This window comes from Pagrus pagrus, assembly GCF_965226575.1.
Source record: "Pagrus pagrus genome assembly, chromosome: 2".
In the NCBI taxonomy this organism is placed as follows: Eukaryota; Metazoa; Chordata; class Actinopteri; order Spariformes; family Sparidae; genus Pagrus; species Pagrus pagrus.
In genome coordinates this window covers 31,531,507-31,551,720 of record NC_140186.1, presented here as the reverse complement: position 1 = coordinate 31,551,720, position 20,214 = coordinate 31,531,507, and the positions used below count along the sequence as shown (strand labels likewise).

Genomic DNA, 20,214 nt, shown 5'->3' with positions numbered 1-20,214 from the left:
CTGAGCATTAGAAGCAGTCTTGGTGATTCATGACGCAAACTTGGACAAAGGCCATTTTCATTTCCCTTAGTAGACTGTAGACTTCAGATGTCAGAGGCACTTTCAGTCACTTTTATCCCAGGATATGTTTTACATTTTTTTAAAATAGTTCAACAGTTTGCCTGGTGCCAAAAGTTGGATGAGAAGATTGATATCGCTCCCATATCTGAAGCAGTTAGCTTAGCTTACAACGAAGACTAAAAAGAGGAACAGCTAGCCTGGCTCTGTCCAAAAGGAAGACAGTCTGCCTGCCATGTTTACACCTTTGGTGCAGAATAAACTTGTGTGGTGTAAATTGTTGATAAGAGAGCATTAAGGTGCTGGTGGGTGGATTTTGTTAACTTTGGACTTAACCTGGCTGTTTCCAACCTAAGCTGAGCTATCAAAGCTTTTTCTATAGATGCTTCCAAAGCTGCACTTTGTTTTGTCTGTGGATTAAACACATGAGATATAACGTGAGTGAGTAGTTGTAGAGGTGCTGGTAGCTGAACTGTGAACTTGCCTCTGGAGAGAGCAAGTTCAGCTTTCACTTTTTTCCAGTCTTTTTTCCCCTGCTGTTATTAAGGGTGGCTCAAAAGATCGCTATGTGGTGCTAGTGTAATTTTTTGTTTTGTTTTGCATTTACAGATTAGGCTTCATGAGGGGTACAGCAGGATCATGTTTCATCTCAGTGCAGTGTTTTATCTCTGCTGGTACTAATCACCTGCTCTCTCTCCTGCTGCATCCTGGTCTGCCAGAAGCAGCAGGACTGCCACAGCTGCGCTGAATTGGGATAATTAGCCGACAAGATTTCCTCTAAAAGACTGCCGGTGTTTGGATTTAGGAGTACGAGAGCTAGTAAAGCAGACGCTACCTGGCTTCAGCTGGCTATGCTCTGGAGCCAAATTCCGATCCACTCGGGGGACGCTATTGTGTTTGTGATTTTGTGAATAGGTGGATATTAAGAAGCAGAGAGAGAGAATCCCCCTGCATTACAGCACTCCTACTCTTCCGCCTAGTCATTCTGAGATGCAGATTTTATTTGTTGCCTGTTTAAATTGGCCGAGTCACTGTGTTCAGTAGGGCTGCAAGCTGAAATGTTCCTGTACTGGCAAAGTTACATGAAATCTGCTGACCATAGCTGCCATTGATTAAGTATTGAAAACCAGACTGAACATGACCTGTGTGATGTCATGTACAGTTGTGGATGTCGCTTGACATCCCCTGCATTTGGCTCGGGGACAGCACAGTATTATATTTATATATATATATATATATATATATATATATATATATACATATATATGTGTGTGTGTGTGTATATATATATATATATATATGTGTGTGTATATATATATATATATATATATATATATATATATATATTTGCAGTTTAAGCGACAGCTGCAGTGGTATCAATTCTTTTATCTAACTCTCAGCAAGACAGAGAATAAGCAGTTTCCCAAGAATGTCAAACTACTCGTGTGTAAACTTTTCATGTGGCCCCTTTCACATTGTGCTCTTTTCTAGCAGCTTTCAGTGAGAAAGCTCTGTTAACCCTCCTGTAAGCTAACGGCCCATCACCTTAGACAAAGTCAGGGACTAGCTTATGAGGAAAGTTCAACAGTTTACAAGCTGAAGACATTTTTCTCAGGAGGCCGTGAAGAACAGAACAGAGCTAAAAGACTAGTGAATATTCATCTAATCTTCATTTGGTAATGTGTACTCTCTTCTAGCACGTTAGCCTTATAAACTTTATGTTTCTTTTAATGAAGTGTTATATGTGTGTTATATGTTATATATATGATTATAGAGTCAGTGTTTTTAGGGTTGCTTGGAGGGTTCATGTCTCCTGGTTTCCAGAAAAGTCAGTTATGGCACCATTAAAACCTGATTTAGGACAAGAAAACAAAAATGCAATCAGGTGAACAGTAGAATCTTTAACACAGTGAGCACAAGTTAAACATTTTAATATTCAGCCCCTTTATGGAGCTTTGTTATTTGCCCTATATTGAAATGCATGCTCATATTGCCAGAGCCCTACTGTAGGTGCAATACACTGAGCTGATTGTCATTTTTAATATGGCCCACGCTGTGTTGTTTGTGTATGGGATTAATTTTACTTCGGAGTTTAAGTCCTTTTACAAAAGATGCTGTTATTATGTGGACTCATCACATTTCAAATATGCTATTCATGCAATAGCACTATGAAAGGCAGGTGTAGGAGCTGACATAACACAATAACACAACCAAAGGGTGACACACACACACACACACACACACACATGGCCAGAGGCCTGAAAAAAGAAAGATCTTCAAAAAAGTGAAGGCACTTGAATATACCTCTTCTTGTCAGCAGCATGTGTGTAATCTCTTCCTCCCTCAGCCTCCAACCCACCTCCTCAAACACACACACACACACACACACTTACAAACACACACACAATTACAACACTCACTGTATATAGATGACAGAGGACTTTGCCTAGGGTGACCTCGGGAGCAAACTTAAGGCTAATGTGTTCTGACAATTCAGCTACAAGAAAGTGCTAACAGAGCAATGTAATGGTTAAAGCCTCCCTGGCACTGATCCATACCTCAGCACTTTAACCTCAGTCCTGTAACCCAGCTGACCGTTTTCCAGGACATGTTGTCTAATTTGCGGACAAATAAGAGATTACGAAGGCCACACTGTCGCTGTGTTGGTCAATAAGCCTTGGAATAGTTCTGGGGACTCTCACAGAGAGAGTGCAGAACTATGGGAAAAATTATATCTGACCAGAAAATATGGCTCCTCTCACAGGATCTAGGCTCAGAAATGAGTTGATCCCTGACACTCGTGACTTACAGTCATAAAACATTGACCTAAGAGTAGCTAAGCTATGGCAGAAACAAAATATCACAAAATGGCTGGCTTCATAAAATGAGAATAAATTATTATGCTTCAAAGTACAGTTTTTTTGATGAGACAGCAGGAGAGTCCTCTGCATTACCTGCCGATCCCAAAGAACACATGTTGAGCTCTGTTTTGCCTCGGAGCGGCCGTTAGCTCTGCAGTTGAGTGCGGCTGCCCTTCACAGAGGTTCCCACACTGAGCTTTTCATGTGCCTGAACAGAGGGGCTGTGTGCGGGTTCACTGCGACATGGGGCAGCGGAGGAAAGGGTTATATCACAGTTTTCTGTATGACTGAGCTTTAACATGGAGACATGCAGAAGCGTGAGGAAAGAGAAGAGATGGAAATAAAAGCCACAGAGCTGTAGTGTATTTGCATAAGGGGGAGAGGAGGGGAGAGGAGGGGCAAAGAAAACCATTTTTATGTCATAACATGTGGTGCAAACAAGCCTCTCAGCTTTACACTGATTTCACTAGTATGTGAGCCGACATGAACGCACATCCAAACAGGCAATTTTGTTGTCACACAGTGGAGGCATCTGACGGGCATTTAGGGTTAAATCATTGAGGGGGAGGGACATGCTGGCTACCCAGCTGCAGTCCCTCCCCTCTGGGTAAGACAGGGAGGTCAGAGGGCCTCTGGCCTGTCACCAGACCCGCTGCATTGTTACCAGGCTCGTGCCAAGCAGATCGCCAGGAGCACGGCCTAGTTGTATCTCCCTGATGTGCTGCCCACCCCCCGCATAGACACACAGACACATGCCCCCATCCCAGGACCGTTCTTCAGTATGTGTGCTCACGCTGGCTATAGCTAAAGATGGTGGTAAATCCTTTGCCCTTGCATAAAAGCCCCTCATACCCTCAAATTATGACTACTGTAGTGTGTAGCCTACGTCACACTAAAACGAGGCACAGTGGTGCCATTTCTGAACCATAACTTCCTTTCCTGAGGCACTGATTCTGTGGGTCTATGGATTTATGTAGTTTCTAACAAAGTAAAGCTATATACTACACAGCCTGGCCAAAAAAAACACCACCTGGATTTAACTAAGCAAATAGGTAAGAGCCTTCCATTGGATAACTACTGCAGTGATTAATATGTGTCAGCTGGCAACAGGTTATTCAACCCTAACTGATGCAGCGAGTAGCTTCTCATTTCTTAAACAACCATGTCAGAAGACATATCCTGAGGTCATGGAAAAGATGTTACTCTGTTTCAGAAGGTCAAATTATCGGCCTGCATCAAGCAAAGAAAACAACTAAGGAGATCGCTGAAAACTGGGTTAAGAACTGTCCAACACATTATTAAAACCTGGAAGGACAGTGGTGAACCATCATCTTCAAGGGAGAAATGTGGTAGGAAAAAATCTTGAATGAACTTGATCGGAGATCACTTAAACGTTTGGTAACATCAAATCATCAAAAATCAACAGTAGAGCTCACGACTATGTTTAATAGTGTAAGTAAGAGCATTTCCACACGCACAATACAAAGAGAACTCAAGGGAAACAGCCGTGTAGCCTTAAGAAAACCACTTATCAGTGAGGATAACCAGAGAAAAAGGCTTCAGTTTGTTAGGGAGCATAAAGACTGGACTCTGGGCATCAGAGTAAGAACAGAGGCGGATGAAGTGATGCACCCATCATGCCTAGTGCCTACTGTACAAGCCTATAGGGGCAGTGTTATGATCTGGGGTTGATTCAGTTGGTCAGGTCTAGGTTCAGCAACGTTATGTGCCCAAAACATGAGGTCAGCTGACTACCTGAATATACTGACTGACCAGGTTTTTACATCAATGGATTTTTCTTCCCTGATGGCACGGGCATATTCCAAGATGACAATGCCACGATTCATCGGGCTTAAACTGTGAAAGAGTGGTTCAGGGAGCATGAGACATCATTTTCACACATTGATTGGCCGCCATAGAGTCAATACCTTCACCCCTTTGAGAATCTTTGGGATGTGCTGGAGAAGACTTTACACAGAAGCCCGACTTTCCTATCATCAATACAAGATCTTGGCGAAAAATTAATACGACTCTGGACGGAAATAAATGTTGTGACACTGCATAAGCTTATCAAAACGATGCCACGGTGAATGCGTGCCGTAATCAAAGCTAAAGGCGGTCCGACTAAATATTAGAGTGTGTGACTGTGATGATGAGTGTGTGGCCGGGCAGTGTATAAGTCTTTGTTTGATCGATTTTCATTCGATGTAAAATAGGTGATATAAATGAAAAATGTCACATCCTGGATCCAAAGGCTGCTCACTGGAGAGTAAAGGAAAAAAAAGTGTGTTTGTGTGGGTTCTGACAGCTTTGTGGGGACAGTGCTGGACCCCATAATGCACGTCATTACATCATTGTTAGTGTTAGGGTCGGGCCCCAGGAAATGAATCTAATCTATGTAATGATCACACAAGTAACGGAAACAACGTGTGTGTATGTGTGTATGTGTTTTGCATAAGACTCGCTCTGAAGCACCTCAGCAGTCAGCAGATAAACCCAGTTATTAGGCCCCGATCTGCCTGTGCAACACTCCATATCAGAGTAACTATTACACTCAGATCTCCAAACAAGTCAAGCCTCCCCCCGTGTCGCTCCCCTCAAGGCAAGCATCTGCCAGCACAGTTGTGATTATGGCTCAGAGATCAGCAACGACTAAAACAACAATAAAAATAGGCTAAGAAGAGAGGCGGAGCTATGAGAGGTCATACTCTGTTCCCCTATCTTTGTTCTAGAGACAGCGCAGTGCTAACGTAGGCACGGCCATGACAGAAATGCAAACAAGCAGCACTGTCTGCACAGGCACCGGAGGGGGAGATGGAGGGAGGATAAGTGGAAAGAGGCGATGAGGACTCCTTCAGACTACATGCAACACTTGAACACCACTGATGGTAAAGGTCATTGTGATGCTCTACAATTCTGTGAGATTGGCTTTTTCTTGGAAGAGAGAGAAGCCTAGATGAGCGGACTGCAGAAAGTAACATGAAACCACTGCAGTGAATATGAAGAGGTAAGGGAAGAGGGGGAAGGAGGGTCAATAAGAAGGAATTGTGAAAAGGTGCTTCTCTCACACTTGAGGTGACTCACTAAGTGTTCTGTCACACAGACCACAACCTTTGAAATGACTGGCTTAGACAATCAGCCACAAAACTGTCTCATCAGCGAGTGACACTCAAGGGGCTGTCAGGTGGAAAAACCCTTGCCCACGGTTGCAGGTTCATTTCCTAGCTTTGGTCTTAAGTGCCTGCCCAGGCTGGAAGCTGGGTCTGACAGTGCTCACTGGTGAGAATCCAGCCAGTAGTGGTGCCTACTGGTTAGTCATGGAACTTGTTGGAAAAATACATTAGTCTACACTGTGGGGTGGGGGTCAGGGCATTGAACATTTGGACGGAAAAGTATGTTAGGTCGCAAAAATAAGCCTCATTTTTATGCAACTGACCAAGCTCTCAGTGCGTCCTTGCCTGCTGGCTGTGAGAGGTGTTAAAGCGAGGCAGCCTTTCAGAGGACACAACAGGTGCTGTTTAGGTAAATTCTGTTTCTCTGAGCTGAAGCACAATACCCACAATGCATTGCGTGTCCTGTAGCAAGGCCTTGTCTTTGTGAAAGGCCATCTCTGAAAACAGAGCGAGGGGAACTCCCTCTGAGTAAACGCAGGACTGAAACATGATACCTGCAGCAGTTGATCCCCATCAGCTGTGACTGTCCTCTGATTTCATTCAAGCAGACCCAATGATTTACATATACAAACACTGATAGATGATGTACCTGTGATTGGTAGGATTTAATCAATACATGATTAGAAAACAAATTTGCAGTGTCCAAAACTAATTTAAAAGAACATACCAATGAGCCACTGCTGATCCGGGTGACATGTACCTTCGTTACCATGAACATGGGCACTGAAGTCAATTTGACTCAATCCCATACATACTGGAAACACTCATTAGCAAGTCAAACGCAAATCTGCGGCTGAAAATAGTTCCCAACAAATGTGCTAATTACTCCTGTTTGAGTAATGGTTTAAAAAAACACACACATCCCAGCTGTTTTAAAAAAAATCTAATCAAATCAAATGGTATATTGTGACCATTTTTTAAAGATGTATATCTCAATAGAAACAGATGGCATGGAGCTGCCAGCCACAGAAAAGAGAAATTAGAATATATGTTGACAGATTAACATGTTGCTGGTTTTGGGCGTTTCGTGGGATCTTTTGACAAGAAAATATAAAAGGGATTCAGTGATTAGTGCTAACCACTTCCCAAAGATTTTGGACTGATTTCTGCAGCCATTTGGTTTCAGTTCATCTCAGGTCACCATGAAGATCAACTTGAAGAGACTTAATACTCGCCTGAGATAGAGATAAATGTATCATGACTTACTGTATGTTCTTTGACAAGTAGATGGATTTTCCAAGCAGTGGGTGCTTGCAACTACATTTAAATATGACAGGAGCTTCTGGGAGTTGATTATCATATCGACATGAATGGAAATCAGAAGAAAGCAGGAACTTTATCTTTAAAAGTTATTAATTAGTTATTAATTAAAACATTTTAATCAGCAATGTAGAATATAATCACAAGGGTTGTCAAAATAACAAGTTCATTTCGATTAGTTCATTACAGGAAAAAGAACACATTAAAACAAATAACCCAGATGAATCACGCTCTATGAAGCTCTTTGACCTTCTGTCACTGAACACGTTCCACAGCAGCTTTGTAAATATGACGCTGCTGAGCATTCTGAATGGAAAGTCCAGGTTTCATTCTTTCTCAAACCGAGACGGGGCTGTGGTTAATAGTTGGACGTTATACCATCGATACCATACGCTGTCGTTTCAGCATGATTACCACCATGGATAGCAATAGCATGAATATTAGCAGGGATAGTGATAGCTGTTACTTCAACATGAGGTCTTCTTGTGTATTAAGGTGCTGCAGAGTTTATTTATGGTCAGGCTGTAACCTGTACTGTACATTTACTGCCACTAGACAACCTCTCTGCTAAACCTTCCGTCTGCTCCAGTTGCTAACAGCTGTTTTCTCTGAGTTCAGCCACCGACCATCGCTCTCCACTCGCTCACCACAGACTGCTCTGTTCTTAAAGGAGCCGCGCCACTCCTATAAACACCAGAAGCTAAGCTTGGTGGATGACATAAAAGTCCCAGCTTCTACTGCAGTCCACCCCATTTTAGCTTTGAGCACACAATTAAGTTCTTGTCAAAATTATAAAACATTGTCAGGGAAGATCATAAAAATACCAGAACACACTGCAGTGGTACTTTACCAAACACCCAGATGGAACTGTTGACAGGAGCACTGTTGTGCAATTTAGGGATTTTCTAACCATCGGACAACTTCCTCCTTTGTTTAGAATGTCTATTTATTCACTGATTCACTCAGCTAACAAAATACATTTGCACTGAAATATTCTTAAATGCTTACGCAAATATTGGTGTATGCGATTAATTTCGATTAATTAATCACAAAGCTTATTATCAATTAGATACATTTTTTAATGCGATTGACAGCCCTAATAATTACAGCTAAAGGGTTAAAACATGCAAAACACAGAATAACATTGTTGATGTGTTTGATAATCACAATTAATGTATAAACTAGAAAATAGAAACCCTTTACACACTAATTCTGCCCCTCTAAATCTGAATCAGGCTTCTACTTTCTCTCATCAAGCTGTGTCAGACACCATTAATGCATATGAAATGCAGACACAGCCTCCTGTCCTCACCCTTGCACCGACACATTGACAAGAAGAAACCACCATCTGGGGGAAGCCATCACACCTCTACTTAATGTCACTGCGCTGCTCAGACCAGGCAGTATCTCCTCAACACTTGTTCTGATGTAAACAGCTCTCACTGTTTATAGGACATTTCTTTCTTTTCTTTGAGCCAAACATACAAAAGGTGGCAGCAGACCCTGACTATGAGCTGCTGTAAAAATACATACATACCAGATGAATGGAAAACATGCATTTTCATGAGAGCCAGCATCTACAGCGAGCGCTTTCTGGGCTGAATCAACAACAGTTCTGGGATTTATTCCACACCAGCCTCTCAAAGAGATAATGAAGACAGGGTTTAAAGGAAACATATTTCTATATGACAGGATCTCACTGGCTGCTGGACTATAAACGATACCTCAAAACATAATACACAGCACAGGGATTCAGAGCAGCGTCTGATTAGTCATGCAGATGTCTACTAAACATTTTATTGTGTCTGTTGGCTTCAAATACCCAATAATGTCTATCAAACACAGCTTTCAGGATGAGCCAACATCCTTTACTGCTGCCTATAAATTAAAGTACTCCTAACAATAAAATGACTGATATACCCCTTTTCCACTGGTCAAAAATCCCACTTAAACCCGCTAAGATGGAGCTTTTCTGTGCAACTGGAATGTGTAAACTCTGCATTAACACCCGGGTCAGTTGACTCTGCAGGTTTTTATCACCTCGGCTCAGCTTTGATATAAATGCAAGACCCAGGTGAACACGCTCAATTCCACCATGTGACAGTGAAACAAGTCATTTCGCGGGGGTTGTGGTGCTCAAAATAATTTATCCGCCGTCTTTCACAATGGGTCTATTGTTGTTTCTCTTCTGTTACAACTGTTTCTGGCGCATTTGTGACATGAACGTGACATCAGTGATGTACAATGTGATGCTTCACAGACGGGCTGCCTCTCCTGCGGGAAGTGGGAATGAGGTCAATAGGCGATTTTTAGGGGGTTTACCCACATTTAAAAAACCCATGTAGACCTGCTAATTTTGGTGAATAAGCGGTAATAGATATTTAACAAGTGAGAGCAGTGAGTTCCTGTCACCACTCCGTGCCCCCCCGTAGTTCAGTGTGCCAGTTCAGAAACCTAACGTGCAGGAACACTGTATCCTTTCCCCCACACTTTCCTGCCCCTGAACATACTTGCAAGGATAAGAGCTTGTTAATCCAGAGGTGAGATGAATGGTAGCACTGTGTATGCGCGTCTGCGAGCAGGAAGGAGGGCAGGCTGGGACCCCAGGAGCAACTCAGCTCAGCACAAAGACTGTCTCAGTGCTGCTGCTGTCACACATAGGGAATGGATAAAAATATACATGTATGCAGCAGCCATAGAGCAAATGTGAGCCAGACATTTGCCTTTAGTTAGTGATCAGTAACCAGTTTAAGAGTTACACAATCAAATGCTAACGCGCCTTTACCTCCGACTTAATCACCGACATTTATTTTGAAAAGGTAGAATTAATTATACAGCTAACACACATGATGAAGTCAACCCTGATGTTGTTAATTCTTTGTGTTACGATTTTCAAGAAGTCATTTCACCTGGAGGCACATGTCAGAAAGTGGAACACAGCTGAAGGTGAAATATCACTCAAGCCAATGAGGAAGTGCCGCTGGGGCCTGTCAGACAGAGGGTATATGTAATGGAACACTGCAAAGACGGGCTCCTAAGCGCATTTGCTCCTCTGAACTGTTTCTAATGCGTCGGCTCAGACAAGTCGGATAAGGGAAAAGAGTTTGGGCTTTTTTTTTTTTTTTTGACCTTATGTGAGTTATCCAAACAGCACTTCAACTGCTCAAGCAGAACAAATTAGTATCAAATACACTCAACTCACGAGGAAGCATGTGCACACACACAAACACAAGAGAATGAAATGTCACGTATGACCGCATGAAGACGTTTAGCAGCGAGACAATTTCAAGGTCCATTGTGCAGAATTTAGTGGGATTTCGATTTCTATTGGCAGAAATATAATTTAATATTCATAATCATGTTTTCATTATGTATTTCACCTGACACAAGAATCGTTTTGTTTTCATTACCTTAGAACAAGTCTTTTAAATCTACAGAGGATGTTTCTGCAGCAGTGCAGAATGGACAAACAAAACACTGGCTCCACCAGCCGGTCCTCATCAGAAAAAACACCGTATAGATCGAATACATAAGCAGCTTAGTAAGACCCATATTTTTATTTCTTGTTAGGCAGCGATCTTTGGTGGCTGTTATAATTATTACTGCTGCAAAGGAGGATGTAACAAGAAGTACTATCAAGAGTGACAAGTCGTAGGGAGGAGGTCAGGGACATCACGGATAACGTATTGTGAGTTTCTTTCTTTTCTTTGTAATGTTTGGCTTTACAGAGGGCCTTTAACGTATTCAGTTGATTTTAATGCATATGCTCAACACATGTTTGCTCTAATAGACTGAGCTAGACTCGGTTTACTTACAGGATAGGGTGACTGTTTAAAGCTGCAGTAATTTGATTTATATTGGTCACTAGGGGGCAGGGCAGCAAGATGCAAACACAACACAGACACATCATTTGTCTAGTTACAGGTGCACAACCATCAGACCTGAGCTCAAACATATGTTCAAGGGGTCTCTACCTTTAGGTCAGTTTTTGGTCCCTCAGGGGAATATCCGCTCTCCAGCTGATTGCTAACTGTGTCTGTCTGCTGTTTGGTGCTGAGCAGGTAGTGTGCAGTCGGTCTATCAGAGCTGTCTTCCTGAAACCACTCAATGTGAGTTATTAGGATGAACCAATATAGTGACACTAATAGTGTGGCCTGTAAAAATCCAACCAGAGTAGACACCAAATTCAGGGCTTAAAGAGAGCAGAATAGAACTTCTGACAGAATAGTCATTAGATGGCCAGAAACAGAACTCCAAATGAATAATAATGGTTCCTCATGGTGCTGGATGTATAAATAAGAGTGATAACAAGTCTGTCATATCCACTTCAAGATGATCATACGCCAGTGTTGATTCTGCCAACCCCAAATGGGCAAAAAGAAATCCATTACTGCAGCCTTGACTGTTTTGCTGTTTATATAACAACTTTTTTTGGCTTGTATTCTATGGAGTGAACAAAATAGCAAAGAATAATATATATCTTCTCCTCACTATGCAGCTCACACATGTAACATCCACTTCATTGCCGTCATTGTTCTCCTGCAGGCAGGCGATACAAGGTGTTTTTTGTATGTAGCCCATGGAAAGCGAACACATCGTGGCTCAAACCTATGTAGCAACAGTTAGTGCAGCAGCAGACAAGATGATGTGCTAAAACAGTTGTGGTTTATATTGGGCAATCAATTAGCACACTACTACTGCTGATTGCACAGCCTACCACTCATGATGACATGAACTATGTGTCTTACATGACATAATAAAATGAATACAGACCATTTAAAGATACAGTTGTTTAAGGTTTATATGGCCATCATTTCAGTTTACATCACAAAGCAGCATAGCAGGAGAGAACATCTATTCCTTCTTAACTAGGATGATTTTGCCATCAGTGGCGATGTAGTGTCGGGTATCAGGTGGGTATTTAGGGACTGCAGTCAGCTTTACATCTCATGTGGGTGGCAAAGGCAAACAAGGCAACAGCTTTAAGGCAACACCTTTCTTTGTGTCCCCCAACAAGCAAGTTTCTCTTTCAGAATAAGTAATATAAATTGTATCTTAAGAAATGCAACAAAACTTTTTACCAAAGGCCTGGGTGGTGAGAATGTCGGGGAGGGGGGGCCCAGAGCAAAATCTCACCCTGGGCCCTAAAAAGGCTGGCCCTGTCGAGTATGGTAACTCCTCTGAATTTCACTAAATTTGACTCTATTAAACAACAATTGCTGTTAAAATAAATTGCTCAATTTAGAGAAAGAAACATTGTGTAAAGAAACATGAATAAATATGCTCCTGAGCTTTTTAACAGCAGTAAATGTGAATCTCGACTAGCTTAAACCTCAGCTTGATATCAGGGATATCATCTTACTCTTTAGATAAAAGCTGTGACAGTGAGGCTCTCAACTGCAACAGTTGTCATATCAGCACATCAGTGCAACTTTCAAGGCCACCAACCATCATAGAAGCATTCGTCGCAGGAGAGAAGAGGAGTGGGAGTTCAGTCCCTCCATTTTCTCCCGCTCAAGCTCACCGCCACAGGGATGAAAGAAAATCATTCACCAACTTTCCAGCCACCCAACCGTTCGTTCCTAACATTCATGAGCGCCCATGTGAAGAGATTACAGTGCAGGTCCCAGGATCCTTGTGGGCGTACGTGAGTCAACACTTTCATAAGATATGCAAATTAGTATTTTTGAGTCATTCCAGCGACAGTGGAGACTACAAATCCAGATATCCAACGGTTACTCTCTGAAGTTACGGCCCCAATAGAAGAGGTAAGGAAAGTCATCATTGAGCTGGATGAACCCTTTAGTGGTCATACATGTACATAATTACAGCATTACTCTTTGAGTCCATAAAGCCTGGACAGCTGAGCGACTGAGCTAATAAACCTGCTAACTGAGTGAACGCTAGCTAGTTGGACAGCAGTTACTCCTTCAATAACTAGCTTCAGCACCATAGTACTTGCTGGTCTTATAATGTCATGCGATTCTGAACGTCAAGTCGGGTTTTGGAATGGAAAGTTTACACACACGTAGCCGCCATAGCCTATAATTAATTAAATGTCGATCTTACCCCCCCCTACCGCTTATGTGCTCCTCAAATCAACACTGCTTGCCACTTGAGGATCACGATGGCCAAACAGTTGGTCGATATTTTTGTATTTTGGAAGCCAGATGGCCAGCCAACCATTGGTGGCGTGCATACACCCGCGGCTGCTTCACGGTGAATAAATGCTACAACTCCTCAAAACCCGAGCGGCTGTTTCTTGCTTTGCAACCTTGTTTGGTATTGAAAATTTTTCAAGGTATTGTATCGAAGTTAGAAATGTCCATATCGTGACAACACTATTATGTAGCCTACTATCCTGAGAACAAAGTTCCAGAGGGTGTAAACAGCCTGGGGAGAATAGATCAGACTAGAACTAAATGTTCTTGGCTTGCCACTGTGTTCTAAGCTTACTGCTACAGTTTAGCCTGTCGGTGACCGCCACAGGACTTCACCCAGTTAGCAGTTCCACAACACTAACCTTCCTCCTCCTATTTTACAATTAATTTTGCTGTGCCACTGTCTGGTACGACCAGGCCTATAGTTTATTGCCTGTAAAAAGCAATACGCTTTGAAACAGTGGAAACGGTTAATTAGGTCATTTCTAACAAATCCGATTTCCAAAGAGTCACTACATAGATAACAGAAGCATACAGGAAGCCTATAGGGGGTGTTTATGTGCCTGCTTTCTGTGCCTTATTTGAAGCTTCTTCAGAGATGCTTTAAAAATAAAAGTGATCAGTTTCATGAGCTGCTTGGATTAAGCACAACGCCGCCCCTCCTCGCTATTCAGCCCCAAACCACACCCACAAAAACCAAAAAAAGATGGTGCTCTATAGTCAGCATGTGTCTCAACTTCCTTCCTCTCAGAAACAGCCATGATGCCACAACAACAGTCACACGCGGGAAATCAGATACAGCTGGTTGGGGAGCCAAGAATGACAGAGAGCAGACGGGAAGGCTTAAGATGTTCTGACTCTTGACCCACAGGAGCCAACAGGCCCTGAGTTCTGTTTTTACCCAGTTTAGATGTAAAACTTACTTCACCAAGGGCCTTATAAATGCAGAAGTGACTGAAACACCTGTCTGTCTTTATTCTTTACCCATACTGATTAATATCAGCGAAACTGCAGTTGTACTAGGTGTACAGTGACTGTACAGTGAACAATACAGAGTCCTTTGCAGTCATCCAGACAAATAATGCAAAGAGGAGTGACAGTGAGTGAGTCTTTCTCAGTATCATGAAGCTGTACATGGAGCTCAGTGGGTTCACTCGGGCTGCAGGGATGGGATTTCCTCTGCAGGCTGTGAGAGCTGCTCTGGTGAACAGATGCTCATTCTGTGGTATATTTTCAGACAGGGTGAGCTGTGCATTCATGACACCCATTGTTTCAATACGTGTGACATGTCAGCCATCAAAACGGACAAAGTGGTGTGTGAAAATATGTTGAAGTCATGTATCGTGGTCAGCTCCTGGCAGATCAAACACGCTTTCCTATTTGACATTAAGCAGTTAGGAATGTTGGTGTGTGCGCGGGTGGAGACGCATCAACAGGTGTGCCACTTCAGACCTCACCAACACATTACCCTGCATGCAAATTATGGAAATAAACTTACACAAACGCATGGTAGATGAACGCCCATGCTCGCGGTCTCTCCAGCACGTTGTACAGGTAGTTCTGGAGGCGCCGATAGCGCACGTTTCTTCGGCCGCTCTGCGCGCTGTATATGAGCGGCTTGCCGAGCAGGCTGAGCCGGGCTCCCTGCTTCCCCCTCAGGCTGTCGGACCCGGCAGCACCTGCTGCGGCGGAGGCTGACAGCAAACCGTCTCCCGCGTTGTTCATCATCCTTCGTCCGGACTCCACATCTTTTAAGCCGTAGCCTTCGTTACGGTGCCCCGGCGACGTCCTCATCCAGAGCCCGGTGCCGCCTTCGTCTCCGCTGTGGTTCCGGGGCATGGCATCACCAAAGCGCGCATCAAGTGCGCCGAGGTCTTCTCAAGCATGCGTGTCCTGTGCCGGGAGCTGCGCCCTGGACGAACAATACATCACACGTGCTAGACACAGTGTCACAGGCGCGGGGCTGAGAGGGAAAGCGCTGGCAGAGCCAGGCACGCTGTTTACCGTCACACTTTGACCGCCCTCTTTCCTTTTGCATCAACCTCTCAAGCAATTTACACAACTGCTGCAGCGCGTGCAGGTACCCACGGCTCCCGGCCTGCGAGAGCCACAAACTGACCGAACAGTAAGTTACAGAGTCAGTGTGAGTCCGGTGGAGCAGGGTGGGAGATATTTTTAACATCAGTTTCCAGTAAAGGCTCTCTCCCCCTGAGCTTTACCGCCTGTTGCTTCAAGCGTCGACTCCACAGCGGATGCGCATCTGCGCTAATGCCCGCGCGCGACTTTGTCTCGATCCTCGTGTCACAGTAAACAGTTTGGTTTCATCTTTACCTCCTCATCACTGAACAGTAAAGCCTCCAGACGCTTCAGCCTCCACAAGTTTTTCTTTCTTTCTTTTTTTTTCAGGTGGCAGCAGAAATGCTGATGAACGAGCGTCTCTCCTGATGTAATTTAATTTCCCGAAAAAGTTCCAAATTACACCACATTTAAAAAAAAAAAAAAAAGCCTATCAGGTAACATGGATTCTGATGAATTTTCCACTTGGTCTACTGGAAAAGTAACCACTGAGGGCGGCTCACCGAACATCTGCAGAAAATATTATGCGGTGACCAAAATGACTTTGGGTCCACACAAGTTTTACTTTAATTGAGTAATATGTGTTCTGCAAGGTAAATATGGGTTTATCAAAGGTCTCAGGGTTATGTTTGTAATATTATACACTCAAAACCCACCCTACACTGTGGGTCAGAGGGTTAATCTTGGCCTAATGCTGCCCTTGTAACAATAAAAGTGAAAGTAGTGTCTCAGCATGGACTTCCCCTTCACAGTGCACTGTCTCTTCTCCACATATCGTTACTGCACTCTCTTGAAGCTTCCTCACCATCACCCTGACCGGATGCTGCTGTCAGATGCAGCAGAGCGCCGACCACATCTGGAAGACACTTCTCACAGTGAGGTGACGCTCACTGACGAGGGGGGACGCGGAGTGTCTGTATTCGTGTGTCTGCCTCAACAGTCAGCATCCTGTCACAAGTTCTCACAGTGTTCTCATGTTTAATCTCGAGAAGCTCACAGTGTGGTGGACCTGCTTCAGTGCTGACTGAGCGACTCCTGGTGTCTTCCAGCAGAACTCTGCCATCTGCTGGTGGCTGCAGCGCCAGACAACCTTTGGAGACAAGCACGCATAATCCAAAAGAAGGTGTTTTTTTCTTCCTCTGCATTTTCAGATCCTGCAGCCTTCGTTTCCTCCATTCAGTTTGAAGAAAACATACAAGTTAGTCAAACACGGGCCAAACCCAGAGAACTTGAGAGTGACTTGTGATTGAACCATGAGGTTTGTCAAACGAGGTCTTGGGTTTTAATTTTTCACTCACTGTTAAGATCAGATACTCTCAGTGACCACTTCAATAGGCGCACCTGTACAACAGCCCAGAGTTTAAAATGTCCAGGTTTCTGTGACATTGTTAGTGATATGTAAATTGAATTACTTGTTTATTACAGGTCATAGTTGAAAGCAGTGTTGTACTGGAGTACGTTGTAATGAGAGGCGTTTCAATTATTTTGTCCTTCTCATTTACAATCATAAGTGCTGGTAGAATATTAGGAACAGCCCTCAGTATAATGAAGTCCAGTACAACATTACCTTAAACTACGACCTCAATGCTGAAACACATACTTGAATTAACACCTTGATGACAGTGTCAACAAAAAGCTAATGTTACAAGAATCATTAAAGTAGACAGGCGGACATGGCAGAACAGTTTTTGCATTGCACAGAGAACAATATACTACTAATATACTGGCATGGTTCATCACAGCCCAGGACAGGAAGCTCTACAGCTGATGAATAAACCGCCCAGATCATCATTCTATAGAGCGTCATTGATATTAGTGAAGTGAGATGTCTGCACAGAGCCCAAAGATACTAAAAGACAACACCCACCCAGCCACAGACTGTACACCCTGCTGCCATCTGACAACAGATACAGAAGTAGCTGCTGCTGTACCACCAGTCTACAGAGCAGCTTCATTCCCCAGGCTGTGAGACTCCTGAACTCCTCCTCAACACTCCATTGTCTGAAATAGACGTAGCAGGATTCAAGGACACAATCATTATTTTGTTTTTGAATTAACCCTTGTTAAAAAAGTGACAATACATTTACCTTGTAAGCACGTGTCTAACACTGTGATCCTACCATCTCACTGAAGTTACATAATGCAGAAACAAGTGATGGGATGGCGGAGTGGTTGTGACAGAGACACCATTCACCCTCAAACAAGACTCTAAATTATTTTGAAGCTGTTATTTAAAGGTAAAAAGTACATAATGTTGCTTTAAGGTACTTCAATATGAAATGAAAGGGGGTTAAAAAAAAGTTAAAGAGCCAGAAACTCGTGTAAAATTTGATTCTTAATGTTTTATTTCAGCCTAAAAAAAAGAAACAACCTTTTTCCAGACTGCCAAAATGACTGTTCCTTTACATTGTTGATTTCTGCCTGGTTCTCTCGAGGGAAAGCAGAAGAAAGCTCACAAACTGTATCGTGTAATCTTGTCACGTGATGCGGTGACTTCCTGCAACAAGCACATGTACCCTGTGACACATGTTCAACAAGAAGAGACTTTATGAAGAAACGCAGCCTCACACTGAACACTTCTCTAAGTAAACAGTCTGTGTCATGTCAAGAGACAGAACTCATCTTGTCCGCCCTTTTCCCAAAGTTTTTGTTTGTTTACTTTGTTTGTCCCTGCATCTTTGGGAAGGTCATCTTAATGAGCAATATTAAAAATGACCTTAATAATGTTTGTATTCCACTTCCACTCATGCTCCATGTTTCCACCGATGTGTGACCTTTGACCTGATTAGATAGATTAATCCATTTCCTGGGAGCAGCATGGAAATTTTATCCTGACCTCTGACTTGTATGATCTGCGGTTCTCCTTTCCGCCATGGTCCGGTTATACTTGGAGGTCGTGAACCCTGATGCTGTGATGAGGAGAGGGAAAACCAGGGGCCCGGCTGGCACTGCGAGGCTGGTGGGAGGGTTAGTCAAGATTGCCTGCAGATGTTGTTTCGGGGCCCCTCTGCTTATTTAACGAAAGGATGTGGAACATAAATCTCCCAAGCCCTCTGCTGCACTGTATCATATGTTAGGCCATGCATGAGGCTATATTGGTTCAACTTCCTCCTCGGTGAGGCACACTGTAGGCAGAGAGTTACTGTGTTATAATGTAGCAGTGCATGGCTGCCATGTGCTTTTATCAACAAATACTACACACTACAACTTTTGCCCTACTGAAATTCCCTCCACTATATGAGAGCCTCTTTTTTCTTCTTTTGCAGAAGCTACAAGGAGAGAGAGGAGCCTCCGTTTGTCAATGGATAAAAAATATAGTAAAGGCAGGGCTATGAATGGAGGAACAGCCTTGCCTGTAGTTGATCAAAATAATGAGGGAAAAGCTAATTAGCAGAGGACTGGCAGAATAAGTGTAGAAGCCCAAAACCTTCCTAAATGACAGTAATCCAATTCAACAACAGACAGGATTTATCACCGAAGAGATGTACGGGTATGTGACTCGGTCTTGTAATGGCAAGCTAGCAAAAAAACATTGATGATAAAAGATATTAAAATGTCCAAAATAAAATAAACAGAAAAACTTTAAAGGAAAAGCTCAGCCCACAATGAAAATTAAGCAGCATTCTCTTCAACAACTGAAACACTGTATGTGGGGACTTAAAAGGTAGAAAAACAGCTGAAAGCTTCTCTTGAGATCTGAACAAACTGAATAAGATGCTATTTGCACCTTTTTAAAGCCAATAATATCATTGTAGCTGCTAAGCTAAGTGTTAACGTGCAATCCTGTCTGAAATGCCTGCACAAGCTCCACCCACTGAGGGTGTGAATAACCTTACTTACCTTTTTAAACAAGTCCCCAGCTACTTCAGTTGTTTAGGATAATGCTACAAAGCTGTTTTCCTGTGAAGCTCCAAAATTGTTTTGGGGACTGCAAACATCCCCTGATTTACCATCAACATGAGGTTGAGTGACTAATGACTGAATATATATTTGTGCATGAAGTATTCCTTTCATGACATGTTTGGATACCAACTATGGAAGAAAAAACACTCCTAGTAGTAATATTCTCTCAGAGCTGCATTTACTGTATTTTTGGCCGATAAAAAATCAGGCAACATCAGGTGCAACAGGCTGAAAACACAACCTTGAAAGATCTTTCGGTTGTTGGGATGTTAGTGTGCTGCCTGCAGATAGAGAGATACATTAGCATCTGAAGTCATGTCTCTGTCCACACGACAAGTGTATGTCCAACATCCCCCCTCCTCTTAGCTCTGCTCTGTTTTGCAGTGTTTTGGTGTATCAGCACATCACGCTGATGAGCGCTGTGAGAGTGAAAGAGAACAGCAGAAGACGGTAAAACCACAGGTAAAAACAAGCTGAGAGGAGATGCAGAGTTAGGTGACTCTCAGGGGGTTTGTCACTATGAGCAACAACTTTCACATTAAACGTATTCATTTGGCCAGTTGTGAATGATTAGTGCAGCTTTAAATCTCTATCAGTGTATCCACAACTGTCCATGTGATGCTAAAGCCAAACTGCTCATTCATAGTGTTGGGTAGCTATGATCTACATATGTTTGTGTCTATATTTCTTTAATTTATTATCATGCTTAAACATCAGAAACTG

At 43.0% G+C, this 20,214-nt stretch overlaps 1 protein-coding gene across 2 annotated transcripts in view; it reads right to left on the bottom strand.

The window, feature by feature from the left end:
* The window catches only part of kcnq5b (potassium voltage-gated channel, KQT-like subfamily, member 5b), a 118,965-nt gene extending 103,273 nt beyond the window's left edge, over positions 1-15,692 (bottom strand). For both annotated transcript variants that reach the window (XM_084340063.1, XM_084340064.1), the window contains exon 1: positions 15,011-15,692. In XM_084340063.1, coding sequence (XP_084196189.1) covers positions 15,011-15,351 — 341 coding nt within the window. In that variant the 5' untranslated portion in view covers positions 15,352-15,692. The remainder of the gene's footprint in view (positions 1-15,010) is intronic.
* Positions 15,693-20,214: the final 4,522 nt, after the last annotated feature.